The sequence below is a fragment of the Centropristis striata genome, chromosome 4 (genome assembly GCF_030273125.1).
Source record: "Centropristis striata isolate RG_2023a ecotype Rhode Island chromosome 4, C.striata_1.0, whole genome shotgun sequence".
NCBI classification, from domain to species: domain Eukaryota; kingdom Metazoa; phylum Chordata; class Actinopteri; order Perciformes; family Serranidae; genus Centropristis; species Centropristis striata.
Genome location: NC_081520.1, coordinates 31,834,590 through 31,857,798, shown reverse-complemented (window position 1 = coordinate 31,857,798; position 23,209 = coordinate 31,834,590). Strand labels below are relative to the sequence as shown.

Genomic DNA, 23,209 nt, shown 5'->3' with positions numbered 1-23,209 from the left:
CATCCGCGCTGGCGGAGTCAGCACTAATTGTAAACTGGTTTCACCCGCCACAACCTGACTGATGCTGACCATGGATGTATCACGTAGACCAATAAGTGGTTATGATAAATCTGTGATGCTAAAAAATATACAAAAACAAAACTGTGATGTTGAATATCGGATGTATTTTGAACTTTATTTATCCCGCCTACCTCAAAACTGAGCGCCGCGATGTACATTACGAGCGCAACGGTCTGATGACGTCAGGCTTCTAAACCAATCAACTTCGTCTATTTTCAGATGCGTCAATACGCGAAAACTGATTGGCTGGTTCAATCTTCAGCTGCCCTTTTTGAATTTTGTCTGCTCTCGCATGGGACTGTTTATTTCGTAGCAGTACCTTGATGTAGCAAGACGTAGCGGCTGGATCTCTTTCAGAGAACGAAGAAATACCATAAAGAATAAAGTGGCCAAGGGTTTTTCAGGTGAGTCGCTGCTTGGAAGCAATATTTGATCTCTACCGTTAACTAACACTCGCTATATGACAGTTAAAGTTAATAGTAACAGTTAGCAAACAAATCTAGGTTAGCACCAATGTTGGCATTCTTTAACTAGGTAAATTACAATAGTTTGTTTGTTATCGCTAGGTTTATTCACTAAGTTTATACTTAGCACACTAGTTGTGGGTGAGGTTATCTTGATATTAAGTCAAATGTGCTCATTCATTAGCTTGACAACGCTAGCTGCTGCGCTTGTTAAATCTTTGTTTTTACGCTTCCAGGTTGAAATCCCTTTATAAAAAAGGGTAATCCAAGATGACGGTTAACTTAGGTGTTAAGGCTCTTCTCGACTGGGTGAGTTAATTGTAACGTTAGTTATGTGATATGGAATATTTTAATTCCAGCAAAGCTAATTGCATAGGTGTATTTACATGGAACCAACCTGTCAAACTACTTTTTTTGCAGGTCAACTCCATAAAACTGAACGACCACGAATTAACTATCGACGATTTACAGGATGGGACAGTCTTAGTGAGACTTGTTTATGTGCTGTAAGTATGAGCAATCGAAATGCTTTGACTGTGTAAACAAGGGCCGGTCAACGGCTGTTGAACTACATTTTTAACATACCTCTCCTGTCAGTGGGTTCTTGAAAGTAAATATATGTTCAATCCTTGCGATAAGCCTATATTTTACCCTTGTTTTACAATTTGAATCATTTCAGGAAAAAGGAACCAAACTCCTGCTTCAGGAATTCAATTGAGGATCGATTCAGGGTCATTGCAGACTTTGTGGAAAGTGAGTTTGTCTACCTGTTATAAACATCTTCATATATTGCTTCTTTGTAATTTGCTTCCACCTGCTTCAAGTTTTTATGCAAAAAGAGGCTTACCATATCTCAGACCAATCATTGTACTGACTGCATCTAGGTGAAAATTCTATTGATTTTTGTAACCTAATTGTGCATAAGGCAGCAAAAAAGCATGCAGTATTTCCGAAAATGTCTGCGTAGTAGCTCAAAGTAAGATACTGCTTTCTGACATTTTCTGGTTTAAATATATTGCACCTTTGACCACACCCACATAACTGTTAGGTGTTATCTCCAATGTTTCCTATTTTTTCACCTTTAAACGTGCCAGACAATCATGTCAGTGTAAATAACACACCCTGAGTGTTACTTTTTCATTTATCTAAAGTAACTCTTTACATCTCACAGGTAGACATATGTTGAATATTGCTGTCTCTATCTATTTTGTTTATTAGGGGATTGCAGATTTAGTGCTGCCAAAGGCACTTCACTATCTTGGGACAAGATAAAAGATGGCATCAACCTAACAGTAGAGATTGCAAAGGTAAAAGAAAATAAGCATAAAAACAAACATAAACAGACCATTTTATGTTTTTTTAACATCAAAAAACACTTTTCTGACGAATTTTTTGTGAAACCACCAGGTGCTTTTATTGCTTGTATACCACGACATAATGAATGACCGCTGCACCCTGAACATGTTGCACTGCGATGCGGAGGTAAGCAGAAAGTTGTTTTTCTGATTTGCTACTAAATTTAATTGGATACTTGGATACATCCCATTTCATCCATCCTGTGCTGTGCTACCATTTCATTCTGTGCCAATTAATATAAATCCCTGTTCTTATCTGTTAGAGAGAGATAGCAAATCTTACTGGTTCCTTTGTGATGGAGAGTGACGGCTGTGTTTATCTGAGCAAAGGCCTTGATGCCTATTTGGCAAGGAGATGTAAGTCACAAATTTGTTTAATTTTATATTTCTTCATGATATGCCATACTAAGAGACATTAATGCCACCCTTGTAATGCTGCTGTATAACACTAGCTTTGTGGGTTGGATTTACATGCATCTGTAAAAGTTGTCAAAATAGATTTCGCCATCAATTTCAGATTTGCCTGTCGCCCGGGAAATATTTGACCGATCAGCAACCACCTCCACCTCCAATGCATCGACTACCTCCTCGCTGTCAGATGATGACTCCCCCGTCTTTCGCCGCACACAGAAAATCACATTCGTCGACATGCAAACTGTGGCTTCCTCCTCAGTCAGGTATCAGAGGATTTGAATTTGTCCAATACAGTGTTCATCTAATGTGACAAAGGCAACTTTATAGGCAAAGTTGATCCATAACAAGTGAAAACTGCTTTGTTAGTATTCTTTGTAATGAAAACATGTAGTTGAGTTTCATAAGAACATTCAATTAACTTAATCTACCATGCTTCGCTAAACTTGCATTAACCAGGTCTTTTGTTTTCACTCCATAACAAAATGGCTAACTGTGGGGTTGCATATCATCAAAACATAAAACACTTTGTCTAATATAAATGCCATACGTTTGTCACTTCATGTACATTTATGTATGGAAAATCAAGGGATTATAGATAATTCTTTAGCTTGCCTGATCTGCTTTTGTTTCCACAGCAAGTCTCCTCTGCAGGATATCATGAACACACCTAAGTTTCAGTTGAGGAAGATGCAACGACAGATGATCAAGGACAGAGACTACAGAGACGGGTTAGAGAGGGAGTTGACCAGCAAGCTTGCACTCATTGCACAGAGAGGTACCGCATTTAATTAGTTTTGTTTGGATTAAAACAACTTTAGTTGGGTTAATAAGTTAAACAAGGTAAACGGTTTGTGCTTTTGTCAAAAGTAATGTTTTAAAAACGTGCAGTTTTCTGTAAAAGTGCTGCTGAAAGTGTGCAATGTAATAATGTCTAACCTTTTTATTAATTTTGTTTTTCTTTAAATTAAACTCTCTTCTACACTTTGTTTTCTTCAGAGTCCCATATTAACCAGTTGCAGTACCGCCTGGATAAGTTGAAAGAAGAGCAAGTTGATCAGGAGAATACTGTCAGGGAACAACTTGATGAACTTGAGACCAAAAACAACATGTAAGGACCCAAGGACATTTTTTATTTATTTTGCTGTTGATAAGGCATTTCTAATAATACATTGCAGAACTAATAACTTTTACATCAAAGGTGTGTTTAACTTGAGTTTGTGAGTAATATTTTCTTCTGTAGGTTCCATAAATTAATTGAAAACAGTGTTTAGCCTATAAATTCAGTTCAGGCTACAGCAAGATTATAGCCATACACAAATGATAAGTAAGGTTACAGCTTTAATGCAAACTGCTTTGTTGTTTTTTTTCTCTTAGGTTACAAACGCGTTTTGATGAAATCTTAAAGCAAAATAAAGACTTCAAAAGTAACTCCTCACTTATGGAGCGGAAAGTGGATGAGCTGTCTGAGGAAAATGGTGAACTCTCATCCCAGGTAATAAGACATGCAAAGTTTCTCTCTGTTAAATGCAATCTTGTTGTCTTCTCACTTAGAAGGGATTAGCAGTCAATAACAGTCATGCAATTTGTCCATCCTTGAAAGATAGAAAGTCACCGTTTTTGTCAATGTTGAACCAAAAACTTTCACTTAATATTTATTTATTACATTTATTGTATCTTTTGATATTTTTCCAGGTAAGAACCATGTGTTCACAGCTGGCCCGCTTTGAGGCAGAAGTTGGCAGGCTGACAGAAACCCAAACGTCTGCTCAGGAGGAGTTTATAAGCAAAACAGGCCAACTGCTGTCTGAACTTAACCAAGCTACCGCTCAAAAGGTATTTAAACCCTCCCAACAGAAGTTGCATGAGCAACTGCTTTGAACTTGTTAAATATTTTAATTATTGAGGTTGTACCCATTAGAATTACACTTATATTTATTCATTTTTGTTCATTTGATTAAAACATTCTACTTTTCTGATACTCTAATTGATATTGAATTTCTATGTGAAGGGATTTTTACTGTACTTTGACTTTCTTTGTTACTCAGGAGCTATTGGCTGAACAAATTCAGATCCTCCAGGGAAAGATTTCTTCTTTGGAGGATGAAATAAGCAGAGCTGCTAAGGAAGAAGTAGGAGAGAATATGGGGCCTGTAATGGAGGTAAAGTCTATGATTCTGTGCAAAAGCTTAAATATTTGGTAATCAGATATGAAGTCTGCATTTCTCAATCTTTTAAAATCTATTTTGGATTAGAAGTCAATAATTCTTACTAAGTCTCCTCTTATTTCCAGAGAGAAATGTTAGACAGTGAAATCAGGGGTTTGAAGAATGAGCTGGAGAGCACACTTTGCTCCCTTGAAATGGCTGAGTCGGAGATTCAGGCCAAAACACAGCAGCTGTCAGAGTGTCAACAAGAAATGAATCAACAAAAGGAGCTCCTGAAACAACATGAGTCACAAACTAAAGAAATCATTCAAGCAAAGGATGACATTTTAGACAAATTGCAAAAGGAGATCACTGAACAAAGAAGAGTCCTCCAGCATGAGATCCAGGAACTCAAGATTCAACTTGAGCAAGTTGAGCAGCAGAAGGCTGAGCAGATGACCAGACTTCAGCAGCATATTGCCACTTGCGAACAAGAAATTGAAAATCTAAAGAAAATTAAGAAAGAGAAGGAAGACCTTCTACATCAGACGGAAGAAAATGTCAAAGATCTTGAGACAAAGTTATCTGCTGCCAGTTCACTCTTGGCTGATAAAGACCAACAAATTAACAATCTAAGGGAAGAAGTTGACATTCTCACAGATGAAACCAAAAACAACAAAAATGAAATTCAAGCCAAAGAGGAAATGCTTTCAAAATTACTTCTTGAGAAGTCTAATGAGCAAACCATTTTTCTTGATAAAATGCAGACAATAACTGTGCAAGTAGAAACCCTGAGCTCAGCTCTCAAACAGGCTGAGCAGGAAATTCAACTTAAGCAAGACCTACTGGATAAAGTCCAACAAGAGAATTTCCAACAAAGGGAGGTACTCCAAAAACAGATTGTAACCTGTGAAGAGTTGGTCAAGAAGTTAAACGAAGAGATACAGGTAAAAAATGAGCAGCTTGTTAGTCTAAAGAATGACTGCTCTCAACAGTCTGAATTGCTGGAGCGAGAGATTACAGGACTGAAAGGCCAACTAGACAGCCTGAATGACTCCCTTAGAAAGGCAGAGGAACAAGTTCGGACTCAGGAAGTTCTGCTTACAAAGCAGGAGCAGCAAAGTGCTCATCAGACAGAGATCCTGCAGCAGCAACTCTCTCTCTCTGAAGAGAGGGTGAGGAGCATGAAGGAGGAGATCCAGTCTAAAGAGGATCATATAAATATGTTAAACAATCAAATATCAGAGCAGTCAGAACTACTACATCAGGAGATCCAAGATTTAAAGAAACAGATTGAGTGTCTTAGTTCCTCCCTGAAGAATGCAAAGGAGAATTTGCAATCCAGGGAAAATCTGTTTGCTGAGCAGCAACTAAAGAGCAGTCTGGATATGGAGGCTCTCCAGGCACAGATGGTAGCATCTGAAGATGAAGTCAAGAGGCTAAATACAGAGATTCATGTGAAGGAGGAGCAATTAATTCTGCTAAAGTCAGAGACAACTACACACTCTGATTCTCTACAGCAAGAGATTGAAAGTCTGAATACACAATTAAAGACTCTGACCACTTCTCTTGAGATTGCCAATGACCAGGTTCAGGCCAAAGAAGATTTGATGGCCCAACAGGAGCAGCAGAGCACTTTGCAGATTGAGGCACTTGGAAAGCACAGTGCATTTCTTGAGGAGGAGGTTCGTCAACTTAGGAAGGAAATTCAAACTAAAGAGGGTGAGGTAGACCTGTTGAAGGTTGAGAGCCGCAAGGGGTCAGAAGTTCTGCAGAATGAAATCCTTACTCTTAAGGATCAAGTTCAAAGTTTGAATGAATGCCTGAAGACTACAATGGAACAAGTTCAGGCTAAAGAAAACATGTTGACTCAGAAGGAAATGGAGATTTCTCAGGAAAAAGATAAATTTCAAGACATGATGACAACCTCCAAAGAGGAGATGAAAGGGCTGAAGGAGCAGATCCAGGCTAAAGAGGAAGAACTGGTCACACTAGAAAAAGAGGGCTCCATACATTCAGACATGCTACAGCAAGAGATCAAGTGTCTGAAAGACCAGCTCACTAATATGAGTGACACTCTCTCAAAGGCTGAGGAGAAGGTTCAGACTCAGATAGTTATGCTCACCAAACAGGAGGAGGAGAGTGCTTACCAGAAGGAGCTCCTGCAGCAGCAACTGTCAGCTTCTGAGGAAGAGTTGAGGGAGATGAAAGGGGAGATCAAGGCTAAAGAGGAACAATTGATACTGCTTAAAACTGACAGTTCACAGCAGTCAAATTTGCTACATCAAGAGATCCAAGATTTAAAGAAACAAATTGAGTGCCTTAGTTCCTCACTGAAGAATGCTGAGGACAAGCTGCAGTCCAAGGAAAATCTGTTTGTTGAGCGACAGCTACAGAGCAGTCAGGATATGGAGGCTCTCCAGGCGCAGATGGTAGCATCTGAAGATGAAGTCAAGAGGCTAAATACAGAGATTCATGCTAAGGAGGAGCAATTAAGTCTGCTAAAGTCCAAGACAACTACACACTCTGATTCTCTACAGCAAGAGATTGAAAGTCTGAATAAACAATTAAAGACTCTGGCCACTTCTCTTGAGATTGCCAATGACCAGGTTCAGGCCAAAGAAGATTTGATGGCCCAACAGGAGCAGCAGAGCACTTTGCAGATTGAGGCACTTGGAAAGCACAGTGCATGTCTTGAGGAGGAGGTTCGTCAACTTAGGAAGGAAATTCAAACTAAAGAGGGTGAGGTAGACCTGTTAAAGGTTGAGAGCCGCAAGGGGTCAGAAGTTCTGCAGAATGAAATCCGTACTCTTAAGGATCAAGTTCAAAGTTTGAATGAATCCCTGAAGACTACAATGGAACAAGTTCAGGCTAAAGAAAACATGTTGACTCAGAAGGAAATGGAGATTTCTCAGGAAAAAGATAAATTTCAAGACATGATGACAGCCTCCGAAGAGGAGATGAAAGGGCTGAAGGAGCAGATCCAGGCTAAAGAGGAAGAACTGGTCACACTAGAAAAAGAGGGCTCCATACATTCAGACATGCTACAGCAAGAGATCAAGTGTCTGAAAGACCAGCTCACTAATATGAGTGACTCTCTCTCAAAGGCTGAGGAAAAGGTTCAGACTCAGATAGTCATGCTCACCAAACAGGAGGAGGAGAGTGCCCACCAGAAGGAGCTCCTGCAGCAGCAACTGTCAGCTTCTGAGGAAGAGGTGAGAGAGATGAAAGAGACGGTCCATGCTAAAGAAGAACAGTTGATACTGCTTAAAACTGACAGTTCACAGCAGTCAGATTTTCTACATCAAGAGATCCAAGATTTAAAGAAACGGATTGAGTGTCTTAGTTCCTCACTGAAGAATGCTGAGGACAAGCTGCAGTCCAAGGAAAATCTGTTTAATGAGCGACAGCTACAGAGCAGTCAGGATATGGAGGCTCTCCAGGCGCAGATGGTAGCATCTGAAGATGAAGTCAAGAGGCTAAATACAGAGATTCATGCTAAGGAGGAGCAATTAATTCTGCTAAAGTCCGAGACAACTACACACTCTGATTCTCTACAGCAAGAGATTGAAAGTCTGAATAAACAATTAAAGACTCTGACCACTTCTCTTGAGATTGCCAATGACCAGGTTCAGGCCAAAGAAGATTTGATGGCCCAACAGGAGCAGCAGAGCACTTTGCAGATTGAGGCACTTGGAAAGCACAGTGCATTTCTTGAGGAGGAGGTTCGTCAACTTAGGAAGGAAATTCAAACTAAAGAGGGTGAGGTAGACCAGTTAAAGGTTGAGAGCTGCAAGGGGTCAGAAGTTCTGCAGAATGAAATCCACACTCTTAAGGATCAAGTTCAAAGTTTGAATGAATCCCTGAAGACTACAATTGAACAAGTTCAGGCTAAAGAAAACATGTTGACTCAGAAGGAAATGGAGATTTCTCAGGACAAAGATAAATTTCAAGACATGATGACAGCCTCCGAAGAGGAGATGAAAGGGCTGAAGGAGCAGATCCAGGCTAAAGAGGAAGAACTGGTCACACTAGAAAAAGAGGGCTCCATACATTCAGACATGCTACAGCAAGAGATCAAGTGTCTGAAAGACCAGCTCACTAATATGAGTGACTCTCTCTCAAAGGCTGAGGAAAAGGTTCAGACTCAGATAGTCATGCTCACCAAACAGGAGGAGGAGAGTGCTCACCAGAAGGAGCTCCTGCAGCAGCAACTGTCAGCTTCTGAGGAAGAGGTGAGAGAGATGAAAGAGGCGGTCCATGCTAAAGAAGAACAGTTGATACTGCTTAAAAATGACAGTTCACAGCAGTCAGATTTTCTACATCAAGAGATACAAGGTTTAAAGTTGCAGGTGGAGACTCTTGGCTCATCACTGAGGAAGGCTGAGGAGGATATGCAATCAAAGGAAGAGCTGTTGGTTCAACGAGAGCAAGAAAATACTCAACAGAGGGAGATTGTCCAGAGTCTACAGGAGAAAGTCAAAGAAGTGGAGATTCTGCAGAAACAGATTTCTTCACGTGAAGAAGAGATTCAAAAGCTAAAAGAATCTCAGGATGACAAAGAGAATCTTTTCCTCAAGGCTGAAGAGAAGCTTCAGATCCTCCAGAAAGAACTATCTGCAGTCAACACACTGATAACTGATAAAGATAAAACACTGAACACTCTCAGAGAGGAGGTCGCTGCTCAAGCCAACTTGGTTCGAAGCACAATGGAAGAAGCTGAAGCCAGTGACAAAATGCTAGCTGAGCTAAAGGAGGAGAGCTCCAAACAGACAGATGCTCTTCAACAAGAGATCCAGGGTCTGAAGGGAGAATTGAAAACCACTTCTCTGAATATTCTGGCTAAAGAGCAAATGTTGCTTGAAACTCAGCGGGATTCTGCTGAGCAGACGCAACTTCTCCAGCAGCAGCTTGTCGCAGTAAACACAGAGCTAAACAAATACAAAGAGACACAAGCTTTAGACCTCAGACTGAAAGAGGCCGCACAGGTTGTTGCTTTTAAGGAAAAGGAGGCTCTTGTTCAGGAAAAAGAAGTACTCATGGCCAGGATACTTCAGTCCGAAAAGAATCAGACAACTCTGGAGAAACAGCTTGAAGCCATGGTGGTTGAGAAGGAGAGACTTGTTCAAGCAAAGCAGGCCATAGAGAGAGAGAACATGGCCTCCCACAAGCTGGAATCTTTGCTACAGCGCGAGCTGGAAATCTTGAAAATGGAGAAAGAGGGACTCGTCAAGGAAAAAGCGGAGGAAATTGAGATGCTAAAGACAGACCTGCAGGAACAGCTCTCAGCAAAATCAGAGGCTGCAGAACACTACAGAGCACAGGTTGGTGTTACCACAAACACAATTGATGACACAATTTATTTTACTCCTTTTGTATCTCTACATATTAAACTTAAAGTTATAAAAAAAGATTGATTTAGATCACTTCCTTTCTGCTTGTTCCTTGTTGGTTATGCTACAGTTTGATGTACATCCTTGATTGGTCTATCCTTTTGGTGTCAGATGAGTTGTTTGACCTAAGTGATTCATGCTAAGATATCTGTTTTATTATCACAATGCCACAGATGGAGACTGCAGTGAGTCATTATAACAACAAGAAACAACTTCTTCAAGAAAGCCATGGGGATGTGCTTGAACTCAAGCAATCATTGGAGGTTAAAGAGCGTGAAGTGAAGGCTGTTGCCATGGAAAATAAGTTGCTTCAACTGGATCTGGACAAGGCCCAGAGTACAGAGAAGGCACTTTTGACCAGGGTGGCCAGTTTGGAGGCACAGGTTGGTACTGTATTTTATTTTGAGGCGTGAGGAGAACTGTTTTACTGTAATTGAAGAAACAGTTTTTCAAACAAAGGACTTCCTTATTTCAATCACTATATCTGTTTACCTTTTTAGCTGGCTTTTGCTGACCGTAACCTGCGGGCCCAGAATAAGATTCATGGTAATGAAGGAGGTGCGATGGGGTCAGTTTACTTGGAGATCCCCAATCCACACTCAAGTGTTCACACTAGAGCACAGGTGAAGAGAGCCATGAGCTCTGACAGCCTGGACCAGAGCTCTCTGGAAGACTCTCTGAACACCACAAGGTAAAGCACCACTCAGACATGAAGCATGAAGTCTTTGAGGAGGACAATTAATCACATTTCACCTGTTTATTTTGCTTTTATCACAATATAAATCCCCTTAGTGTTTGATGGATTGTTGAAATAACACTCCAGAATCTTACATCAGAGACATACTGTTGGTCTATTATGATTGTAATCTCACGCAGTCTGTTTCTTACCTTTGCAGGAAACTTTCAGCACCGGGTGAATCAAGCACACCACTTGTTCGCAGTTCAGATCGGTTGGCAGCTAAACGCAGGGGTATAAAGGCTGAGTCCCTGGAAACCCTGTACTTCACACCTATAAACACCAGACAGAAGAACAGGTATGATTCACAGTTGTGACTATCTTAAATTCAGATGATTCAAATTAAATTCGGTATAAAGTATACTGACTGTAAATGTGAGTGTATTTGAATATCTGATCTGGACTCTTGTTGATCTTGTCCTTACATTACATTGTGAATATTAATGCCATATGATATAGTATTAGAAAATTCAGTTTGATTGATATCTGTTCCTTCTCTTGGTGTATTACTGGGGGATTTAATATTTTTTAGCAAGACATCCAATGTCATTTTAATTAAGATTAAAGATTGCAAAGAAATGCTCTTTGAGACATGTTGTCTTAAAAAAAAAATTGGCCTTAATCTGTAACCAGTCATAGGTTATCATCTTAATTTGTTCCACTTCTGATGCGTTTGTTTAATCATAGATCTGACAACAGTCACAAAAGCAAATGGATGTAAGATGTCAAAATATAACTTAAAATTGTGTAAAATAATTTCAGTCTCATCCTAATGATAATGTGAGTAATGAAATGGTCAAAAGTTGCCCTGAGCTAAGGCTTCATATGTTCACAAAGCCATGCATCGACTAGTAGTGACTTACTTAAACTGCATTTAGAGCTTATTTGCGGTTATTTTCAAAAATTCCTCCAGTTCTCAGTCAAATCTGTTTTTAAATATTTAAAGAAATGACCTGTGCAATTTTCCGTTTCTATATACAAGAAAAGGCTACACAGTGGTGTAGTGGTTAGCACTCTCGCCTCACAGCAAGAGGGTTCTGGCTTCTTCCCACAGTCCAAAAACATGCACTTTGGTTTAATTGGTGACTCTAAATTGTCCATAGGTGTGAATGAGAGCGTGATTGTCTGTATCTATATGTCAGCCCTGCGATAGTCTGGCGACCTGTCCAGGGTGTACCCCGTCTCTCGCCCAATGTCAGCTGATAAGCGGTTAAGGATAATGAATGAATGAATATACAATTCTGAAATCTCCTGATTTTGGTAAAAACCAAAATCGCCGTTTTTAACTTCCCATAATCTGTTGTTGAGATACTTGTTTTTTTCCCCATTGCATAGGACCAGTGCAGAGCATGACATGGACCTGGATTCAACCAGGAAAAATCCGACCTCATCTGTCAAGCGACGCAGGACCACGCAGGTTATTAACATCACCATGACCAAGGTGGAGGAAACTCACTTGCACACTTATTGCAGGCTTTGCATGTTCACAATGACTCACAGTGATGAAGATGATGCTCTTGAATAATTACTGTACAATTAAATATCACACAACGGGTTCACGCAAGTAGTCTTTGTGATGATGAAATTGGATTATTTGTGCATTTTGTAGGTTCATGTTCATCATTAACATTGTCATCCTATTTTTTAATCCTTCATTCTATAACAAATTTTAACTATAGAGCTCTGTGTTCCTTTCACGTTGTTGGGAGCACTCAGTACATGCCAGCACTGTAAAAATGCATTCACCTCTGCAGTATTATTGTAGCTGAAAGTGACTGTTGAACTCTGATCTGTAGAAAACCCCAGGCGGCGGTGAACATGATGACACTTTCTATAGTATGGCCTCGGCTCGCTCACAACCAAACCTCTCCAGTGCCCACTCTGCCCGACCCGTGTCTATGGAGCTGTTTGACACACCTGCCAGAATGACCGGCAGCACCAGCGACCAGCTCATCGGTCTACCAGGATACAGACGGAGCACGATCCTCTCACAGCGTAAGTAGATCCCTGGCTTACTCTTACGAGGTACTGAAAGGTGGGAAATAAAGACTCATAACTAAATGAACCACTTGAAGAGCTAGGACCGAAACAAAAGTTAAATTGATTTTACCTTTTTGACTGCCTGTGGGTTACATGGTAGTAGGGCTGCAACTAAGGCTGGGCGATATGGACCAAAAGTAAATAAACTGAATATCGATATACGCTATATATCCCAATATTTTTATTGCAAAGTGAGAGCAAATATTCAGTCAAAGTCAAATATGACATGTCACAAGTAGTTTTATTGAAACCGTTTAAGTGAACATAAATACTGTATAACAACAGGAGTGCTTTTAAAAAAAAAAATCAAAGCTCCATAAAGTGCACATTTAAATTTAAAAAATCTTAAATAAAAACAGCCTATGAAATAAAATAGGCCAATCGAAATAAATGTATTTATATGAGAAAAGAGTAACGAACATTACAAAATAACTAAATATGACAAATCCTAGTAAGAGCAGCATTTACAATCTTGGAAAAAAATATTAGACCATTTTTTTCTTCAGTTCCTTGTTCATTTTAATGCCTGGTACAACTAAATGTACATTTGTTTGGATAAATGTAATGATAACAACAAAAATAGCTCATGAGTTTAATTTAAGAGCTGATATCTAGCCATTTTCCATGGTTTTCTTGAGAATGATTTTGGTTATTATCAAGAAAACCATGGAAAATGTCTAGATATCAGCTCTTAAATTAAACTCTTATTGGCTGTTTTTGTTGTTATCATTATATTTGTCCAAACAAAGTTAGCGAGTTGTACCAGGCATTAAAATGAACAATAATTTATAGAAAGGGTGGTCTAATAATTTTTTCCTTGAATGTATGTATAAAGAAAGAAAAAGAATTGAACTATATCTATATATTACGATATGGTCTAATTCCATATCACATTTTTTTTAAAATCGATATATTTTTTATATCGATATATCGCCCAGGCCTAGCTGCAACTGGCAATTATTTTCACTAACGATTAATCTGACAACTATTTTGCCAATTTATCTTGTAATTCTTTGGTCTATAAAACATGAGAAAACAGTGAAAAGGGGTCACCACTTGTCAGAGAGCACAAGGTGACATTACCAAATGTTATTTTTTTTTCTTTTTCTTAATACTCTTTTTTATTGTAAGAACAAATGTCAAACGTTAGAAAAAACAAACACAATTCAGACAACAAAGCACAAAAAAACACAAAAAAAGTCCCACCCCAAACTAACAGTGAGTGATGCGCTATATATTTCTATTTATATATTAAGTAAGTAAATAAATAAATAAAAAGGAGACAGATAAACCAAGATCACATAGATAAAATAAATAAAAGGGCAGACAGTCGTCATCTTCCAGGGACAAATTAAGAGTTATAGCTTCTGTAAAAAGGAATGCAATGGTTCCCAGATCCTTCTGAACTTGTCCGATTCGTGATTAAGGTCATGAGTCAACTTCTCGAGAGAAATAAGAGCAGAAATCTGTGATATCCACATGTTGACTGTAGGGATCTGGGGAGTTGCAGCAGCAAGATTCATTTTTTACAAATGTTAAGTTTGACCAGAAGCCAAATTACTTTAATAGAAGACAAAGAAAACTGGCAAATTCTCCCATTTGACTTTGTCAGTGGTTCCACTGACAAAGTCAAATGGGAGTCAACTCCGGGAGGTCTCGACTAAAAATTTGAATCATCAATGTTTAAATGGCAGCCATACTTAATAGTTAATTAATGGTAATTGCTCTTGATATTTCTACATCTGTTGTCTTCAGCTGCAAGTACATTCTGTGCGGGGGCAGAGAACGAGCCTGACGGTGCATCTGATGATTGGATGAGGATTGCTGAGCTCCAGTCCAGGAACAAGGCCGTCCTTCCTCATCTAAAGAGCAGCTACCCTGTGGAGTCTGAGGTTAGGAGAGAGCAATACTTTCATGCACACTGAACACAACAGGCATAAAGTCCATATTCACATTCAAGATGTACCTAATTTACATTTTAAAAAGTGATAAATTGGGAGATTTAATGCACAGGGCATTGTTGTAGACAACACTAAAATAACATTAATTTACATGTAAATCGCTGCTGTAAATCTGATGATACAGTTTTAAAAGCATGTTATAAATGACTTGGAACAACTGCCCACAGTCCAACAAAAGGTTTTAGGATTCGACCTTTCAAGTAGCCAAGTAGTTAGTAACCCCTTGTTTTTGTTTTAACCAGACTGCATTTATGAAGTACTTTTACCAACACACTTTTAATTCAACCATTCACACACCAAGGCACAAGGTGCTGGCCTAACTATCAGGTTCAGTGTCTTGGCCCAAAGATGGTTTGAGTGTAGGCCTGTCACAATAATTACTATATCCACTTATCGTTCGTATCGTAGAAAATTGACATGATAGTTGTTTTTTTGGACTCAATATATTTTTTACATGCGTGACTTATTGTGTTTTTTTTGTGTTGTGTTTAAAGTAATGCTGCAAATGTTTGACAGGCAGTACCAATTGCTGAAAAAAAGTATATTTCCCAAGCAGCAATCCAGCTGTTTATGTTATTTTAATAATTAAATAATATAATACATAATGTTTATCTCAGTGCAATGTTTTGTTAACAGAGCCTGAAAGTCTATTTTATTTGTTTTAGTTGTAGTTTATGTTTTATTTATCTAGGATATTTTAATATTTCTTTCCACATTTTAATTCCAATGTTTAATATTCTCGAATTTAAAAATTCATTGCTGTGGAAAAGGATGAACTTATGCACTAATATTGTTATAAAACTAAAACTACAACGATACTATCGTTTATCACGATAGTTTCTTGGAACATACACTACTGGTCAAAAGTTTTAGAACAACCCAATTTTTCCAGTTTTTTATTGAAATTCAAGCAGTTCAAGTCAAATGAACAGGTAAACAGGAAAGGGTACAAAGGTAAGTGGTGAACTGCCAGAGGTAAATTAAAAAAAAAAGGTAAACTTAACCAAAACTGAAAAATAATTTACATTTCAGAATTATACAAGTAGGCCTTTTTTCAGGGAACAAGAAATGGGTTAACAACTTAACTCTATGGAGTCTTGGGCTATTTTGTCCATTTTTGAATTCTTTACATGTCTTTGTAAGTCATTTTGTGTCTTTTTCAAAACACTATCATGCTCAATAAAGAATTTTAAATGTTTCAAATTTGCATTCATTTCAGAGTAGACTGAGACATTAAACTGCATAATTATCAATTCAATTCTGGAAAAGTTGGTGTGTTCTAAAACTTTTGACCAGTAGTGTATATCATCCTAAAAAATGTATTATTGTGACAGGCTTATTGTCACAATTTCTTTCACTTTATTGTTTTTGTTTGATGAAATGCCTCCGTTTGTGTTCCTCTAGGCTCTAGGCCGTGGCAGCACATTCCAGTTCACAGATGAAGAACTCCGTTTGGGTGACCCATCTGACACAATCCGTCGGGCGTCCCTGATGCCTGGCCTGCTGCAAGACTCTCTCACCTCCCATCGGCACTCACTCATGATAGGACAGACGGGTGGCGCTGCCAGTACTCGTTCTCATCGTCTGTCCTTGATGCCGGGCCAGCTGCCATCAAAAACCGTCAGCGCCTCTCAGCTGAGGAGTCCCAATGGCGCCAAGCGGTCTTTATCTACGTTGTCTGTACATCAAACTTCGCCTGAGGTTGGTTTACAGAAATATTTGTTAGAATAGAAGAGCCTTTATTGTCATTGTATATAATACAACAAAATTAGAGTGCAACTCCTAATTGGTGCATAAAACAATTAAGAACAATACAAAAACAACTTAAGGACTATAAAGGTATAACAATATCACAAACAAGAATAAATAATTGAAATGGCATGAAAATATTGGAATATAGAATAAATAGCTATGTACATGGAAAAGGAGGATAATGAGGAGGAGTAGTAGCATACAGAGGTAATGTTATTTGATGATATGAATATAAATATTATTGCACTATAAATATTATTGCACTTAGACGGTAATTGCACATGGTGGACAGTAAGTGAACAATATTGCACCGGAGTGATAATTGCACATAAAACACAACAAAACATGACGTAGCAGATACAGAATGGATGGAGGTTATATTTTGTGTTAATGTTTGAGCCTGACTGAAGGACTTTATATAAATATTTTATAGGCAACAACAACAAAAAAAGTTAATGTTTTCTTAGCAGTATGTTAAAAATGGTAAGTGATCAACATATCAACAGATTGTTTGAGTGTCATTCTCCAATAATGTCGTCAGGCTTTTGTGTTGGTTGCTCATTTCATTGATGATCGGAAAGCTTGCTCTTTAAATACATTTTAGTTTAATAAGAAATTACATTGAGTCTGAAATATAACTTCTTGAAACCTCCTCTCTTTCCTAACTCGTCTTTGTTTGTGTCCATCTGACAGAAAAAGGTGAAGGCCAGCTGCTTCCCCCGTCCACTCACTCCCAAAAACAAGAACGTGATGAGTGGATCTCAGATTCAAACTGCCCTCAGTCCAGTGAGTGTAATACATGCACACACGCAGATCATTTTCTGGATGTTTAAAATCTGAGACGATAGCGAAATTATTAGGGCCCCGAGCACAATAGTGCGAGGACCCTATTGAAATTGGTCAGTTTATTATTATAACGGTAAATGAATTGCGAATTTGAGGGATTTATCATATTCCAAAACTCACCAAACTTGGGACAAAATTCAATCCCGTCGAAAATTTAAGTATTTCCGAGTTAGAGTCTCAGCAGAGAGTCCTTGATTACCTCGCCCCTTCAACGATCGCTGGACCCGGGCCGGCTGGCTCCCCTGACGGCTCCACTCTGCTCGGCCCCGTTCATCACTGCTTGCAGCTTTATTTTGTTTGTTATTATGTAACACAATAGTGCATATAATGTTTTGCATGCCTCTCTAAGAGTTTCACTTTTTTTATTCACTCAGGCTAATCGGAGGGAGTCAATGATGTTTACTATTGAAAACACCCCTAAAAACAGCAACTACCTAAAGAAAGGGCTGAACAAACTACGCGGCTCCACCCGCAAATCTCCAAGCAAAGCTGCCAAGAAGTCGCCGGCTCGGAAATCTGATCGCAAGTGCCAGGAAAACATACCTGCAGTAAATTCCCGCGCTGGAGTTGTACGAACAGGCAGAATTGGCAGTTCTAGGTCACCCCAGATGGCACCTAAAGGACAGAGAGGAACCAGCAGCTATGCAAAGTCTCCTGGACTTACAGCGAGCGCTCGCAAGGTAAACTCAAACAGACAAATCCATTTAGGGTTTTATAGCAAATACTGACACCATTTTTTTAAAGGTACAATGTAGGAGTTTTCTGCCCATTCCAGCATTTCGCTTGTTTGTAGTGGTAAGGGAGGTTCCCGGGTATCCCTTGGGACCTTATTTAAAAATTAAAAAAATACGGTAGTCAACAGCAGGAGGCAAGTAGAATTTGCTCTCATCTTAATTGTGCTTTAGATTACCCATATGTTTATCAATTTAAAAGATAAATTTGCAAGTCAAGAAAGTTGCAGGTTGTTGTAGTACCACTGAGTTTTATGTGAAACAAATCAGTGAATGAAATCTCTCATCTCGCACAATTTACGTCACCAACATGTTCATTACTTGGTTTATAGTTGGTTACCTTGGCTTCCCCGCACAGATGGAACATAATCTTACCTGATGTGTTTTACCCTGCGACTCTTGGCGTTTTTGTTGTTGTTTTTTTTCTCATCTGTCGGGAAGCAAAAGGATGAGCAAGATCCAACAAAAGGTCACAATGTATGTTTTCAAACCTGTGCCATTTACATTTCTCTTTCAGTGTCTCATTGTTACTTTATAGTGACAGCTGACTTCTGCTGTCGGCAGACTTACAAGTGTGCCTAATAAACTGGTAACTTAGGTTTCCCTCCATCAGTGATCTAACTAATGCTACCTATACATCAGAAGACTTTGAAAAGATTTAGGAAAGACTCCCGGAAAACTTTAGGCTCACATCTAAAGACAAGTGTTTTGAGTTTTTAGTCCCAGCCTAGACTGTGGATCTTGCAGGGTAACTATTTACAAGACTAGATTCTTTTTCTTTTAGCATTTTTTCCTACCATGCATTTTTTTCCCCTGCTCGTAGTAAAAACTTACAAAATGTAAGAGAAGCATCTTTTGGCTCCAGCTGCTCTAGTGTGTGCAGTAGTTTGTGTTGGAAAAAAAACCCAACAACAAAAAGAAGAGAAGACGCCACAAAATGCCCCCTCACAAAGCTGAAAAAGGGTTTCTGTTTTTCTGACATGAAAAGTTGACTATTTTACAGTAGAAATGGATATAAGGAAGAATTAAGGAAAGGAACATTTAGAAATGAATTAATGATTTACATGTATGTCCTATTTAATTATGATTTGTTTTACTGAATAATTATATTTATCAGCTTTATCAACTTTCATTTAGTTGATCATACATTAATCATCGATTATTCATTACTTATTTATGTATACATTTATTTATACATTTTAACTGGGTCTTCTTACTGTTCTCTTTACTAAGAAACAGCGCCCCCCAAAAAATCTAAATATATGACATCACTAAATTTTTTTTATTTAGGACTGAGCTTACTAGCATTATTGTGATGTTACTTTTAGGTAGTTAGTTTAGTAGTCTGGGACTGTAAAAATCTTTTGGTGTAAGCCCAGCATAATGAAGCAACACAACAAGAAAACTTGCTTAAAATGTCTTAACATCTCAGTAATTGTTTTCAGAAGCACGTGTCTATAAATGAGGACAATCTCGCTGGGCGTCTTAAAAGGTCTGGTAAAAGTCCTTTCAATTTAGTTAACCGGGGTTTGTTGGTCTACACGGGCTGGTTGTTGGGTCTCAAGTTTTTCCATAACTCACAGTGTTTTCATTTCACGTATCAACCTGACGGGTGTCCACATGTATCTGTTAAACAAAACTAACAGCATGTGACTTCAGCTTTTACTTAAAGTAATATTCATGCTGGATTGAAATATTTTTTTATCAGGAAGCTTTGCTTTAATCTATTGTTTTTTTCTCACACAGATGATGAGGAAGATAAAGGTATGAGGACTGGTTCCCAGACTGGAGTTATGATCATCTACAGGTCTACTTGATCATCTTTTATTTTCCTTTTTCTTTCTCAATTTTAATGGTTATCGTTCAGGGTTTTTACAATCTTGTTTTAATCTACCTTTATTTCCTCTGTATTATATTTATATGTTGTCAATAAACATTTTTAAATGACAAACTGTGGGGAAGTCTGCTTTTTGAGCCTTTACCAGATCTCAGAGTTGAGTCTTGCAGTTGCTCAGCTCATAGACGGTCCAGGTAATCTTGGGAAAGAGGTTCATCTCATCATTTTATGACACATAAGTCAGTGCATCAATATTTAAACAAGCAAAACAAACAAACCCATCCTCTCTAGGAACATTGATTTTGACAGCAGCTCATCCCCTACAATCGGAGGGCATAGCGGGCTCATTTTTAGGAGTATACTGCAGATAGTGATATCATATGAAAGAAGATCTAAGGAATCTATAGAGCCCAATCATGTTAGGATACCATGTTGGGAAGTTGTTGAAAAAACGCTGCAAACTTAGTCTATTTTGGCGATTTTGAAGTGGTCATGTGACCTCTGATGTCATGCTATCTGAATAATAGAAAAATATGCTCTTTTTGTTCCCACATTCTCTTTACATACATGCCTACTTTAGGCCGATAACATGCAGTTTAAGGCAAAAACCACATCGTTTTTTTCATGTAGTACAAATTTGCCAATTCAGCCTACTGTATGTGAATATTTGTCCATACTGAGTTCTCTAAACAGGTTTTGAATTACATAAACTGGGTATCAGTGGAAAGCTGAGACTCTTGTGGATTCAATGAGCCCAGTTCTCTTCATGTGGGATGATGTTAGTCATCAGTAGTAGCCAGTTCATTGCAGTGAGGGCATTTCTTGAGTCTGGTCCTCAGTGTATAAAAAGAGCTGCTGTGACATCTAGTCAATCAGCCTCATGAAACGTTACAACCATAAACTAGAGACCTAGAGCATTCAGAGGGTGTGCAGTCAGGTATATTGGCAAAAAGGGGGTTTCTCAGCAGTTTGTAGAACAGAAGTACTTGTCACCCAATCACTGAAAATACAGAAATCTCCAAAATGACCAAACCCAAATCTCAGCACGGATTCTTCTAGGTTGTTCCAAAGGTCTTGGCATATTAATGTTATATTCTCTTGGGTTTTTCTGACCATTTTTATCCATATGAATAAAAAATATGAATAAAATTACATTATTGAGCACCAAATGTAGCAAATGGTGTCAACCCAAAAATTGCTGCAACAACTAAACACAGTTGAACATGGACTGGACTTTAGAAAGCGTACCCTAATGTTATGACCCTTTATTCACCATTATAGGTTTCAATAAATAAATAATTCATTCAATAAGTCATTTTAATTAGATATTTTTGACCAGAACAACTTGACACACAGTGTTCAGCTGCATCTTAAATGAATCTTCAGGTTCACAGCTTTCAGATGATGTTCATAACTTCTTTGTGGTATTTATTGCTGACCTGCTATCTCACCCTAAACATCCACTGCCCACAACCACCAAAAAGGTCTTTGAACAATAAGAGGAAGAAGTCCTCTGACAGACTCTACTCTAGACTGTTTCTCATTGGGCCTCAGTGTCCTCAGTCATTTTGATTTAATCATATTGATTAAACTGACAAATCAACAGTTCGAGAGGGATGCAGCTTCTGGAGAGATTACCAACATTACCGACATTATCAGTAAACATTGTTATGCTATAAAACTGGGTTTCAGGGACAGAAGGGGGTCCAATCTCCATGAACTGACCAGCCTATGTCATGTCAGGGACGTGCAGATTGAACCCAGAGACTATTTAACTGCACATTCCTTGACGTATTGTAATAAAATGTAAAAACTAAGAACTTGGACGTCTCCTGCTCATCATTCCCCATCGAACGATCTGCGCAAAGAATTAGTAAAAGGATTTACTGTTGGAGTCAGATAATTTAAGTTTAAAGGTTTCCTTAATGGATTAAATGAAAGTGTTTTAAAGTGAAGTAGCACATTCTGTCAGTTCATTGATTTGTTTTTGGTCCTTTTCCCCATTTGTTAGATTGAGCTACTTTAATTTAAGTATGTTCTATTACATACAAAGTCATTTTGGATCTTTTTCCTACCTTGTTAATACTTTTTAGATTAAAAGCACTTTATTACACTGGTGGTGGCTGGCTCAAATCATGTGATCACCAAATTAAACTTATATACAATCAGTTTCCCTTTATTAGGTTAATCTTTTAATATATATTTATTATATTCTGCTGGGTAATAATGGTAAAGGCTTGCAGTTGCAGGGAAAATGCTGTGACAGTGGTGTAACAAATTTTAATCCCCCCCAAAATGAGTCCAAAAACTAAAATATGGAATGGATTTAATTCACGTGTTATGAATTGAAAAGTGGAGGCACGGAAGAAGTGTTTCCAAAAATATGTCTGCCCAACTTCATCCAGTAGTTTATACAAGTTCATGTAAACATGGTTTACTGTGTCTTTTAGCCATATTTTAGCACATGATAAGATCATTTCCTCAGTTCCTGAAACGCAACTCATACACTTCCGGTGTGCGCCTCAAAACCTTCATAATAAAAGCAAAAAATGAGTTTTTGAATGTCCATTTCATCATCGTGCCTAGTGAATGAAAGCACACACCACTGTTTTGGTATGAATAATAAGAAGTGAAATTCTTTGCATAATTTTTAATAATACATTTAAAAATTAATGTAGCATAAATAACTATGTATGTACATTTAGTACACGTCTGCAAAGTCTGAAAAAAATAGTCTCTTAAAACACATCAGAAAATATGTGGGAAACAACATCAAATGTTGTACAAAGGTGAAATCAGTGTGGAAAAGAGGACACCACTTTACAGCATGGTTGACTTAATTATTTTTTTATTTTTCATAATGGTAAAGTTTGGAATAATTATTTTTTTGTACTCACCTGTGGTAGGTACTGAACATTTCCACTGCCACTCATTTTATTTGCCACTTCTAAAAATCCACAGTATGTAGCTATGGACCACTTCAAAATTGTAACACTGAGTCAGTGGTACCAGACTGTAGAAATATACAATATATCATTTGTCCTTAATCCCTGATTATTTTTAAATTAGAAATTACCTTTTTACAATATTACATATTTAAGGTCAAACTTTTCTGCCATGGTGGCAAAAACGAACAACTAAATTTGGGAGGTTTGCTAGTTCCATTTTCTGCACAACTATAAAATCACAACATAGGGATATATTTTTTTATGCATTAACAATCCACAAGGATTTTTGAAAAAAGGCTCAACATTTTGAGCACATGTAGCATTTCATACGCACCTGTGGTGTAATGTAACTAAGTACATTTACTCAAGTACTGTACTTAAACATTAAAACGCTGCTTACATAAATGCATCAATAATAATAATAATAATAATCCAGTAATGTATTTAGAATATATGAAAAAATCTGAGTGGGTCCATTCTGCATAAGAAGTACTTTTTCTTTGACACTTTAAGTATATGTTGATGCCG

General features: G+C 38.1%; 1 protein-coding gene across 3 annotated transcripts; it reads left to right on the top strand.

The window, feature by feature from the left end:
• The first annotated feature begins 328 nt into the window (after positions 1–328).
• numa1 (nuclear mitotic apparatus protein 1) lies at positions 329–19,839 on the top strand. 3 transcript variants are annotated; one of them, XM_059331357.1, is made up of 25 exons: positions 329–464; positions 761–833; positions 945–1,030; positions 1,204–1,277; positions 1,743–1,831; positions 1,932–2,006; positions 2,143–2,236; positions 2,397–2,556; positions 2,929–3,068; positions 3,290–3,401; positions 3,668–3,785; positions 3,986–4,126; positions 4,339–4,452; positions 4,584–9,761; positions 10,004–10,213; positions 10,331–10,521; positions 10,727–10,864; positions 11,902–11,983; positions 12,363–12,561; positions 14,362–14,498; positions 15,972–16,268; positions 17,013–17,105; positions 17,540–17,845; positions 19,342–19,388; positions 19,643–19,839. In XM_059331357.1, exons 2-25 carry the CDS (start codon positions 795–797, stop codon positions 19,644–19,646), a joined length of 8,124 nt encoding a protein of 2,707 aa, XP_059187340.1. In that variant the 5' UTR covers positions 329–464; positions 761–794; the 3' UTR covers positions 19,647–19,839. The 3 variants fall into 3 exon arrangements, with proteins under 3 accessions (XP_059187340.1, XP_059187339.1, XP_059187341.1); XM_059331356.1 differs by having other exon boundaries at positions 11,902–12,007; XM_059331358.1 differs by lacking the exon at positions 19,342–19,388 and having other exon boundaries at positions 11,902–12,007.
• Positions 19,840–23,209: the final 3,370 nt, after the last annotated feature.

Coding starts and splice junctions, on each gene's coding strand:
- numa1 (XM_059331356.1), top strand. CDS start 795: ATGACGGTTAACTTAGGTGTTAAGGCTCTTCTCGACTGG. Junction 4,127..4,338: donor ACCAAGCTACCGCTCAAAAG/GTATTTAAACCC, acceptor TTTGTTACTCAG/GAGCTATTGGCTGAACAAAT. Junction 10,214..10,330: donor TGGCCAGTTTGGAGGCACAG/GTTGGTACTGTA, acceptor TTACCTTTTTAG/CTGGCTTTTGCTGACCGTAA.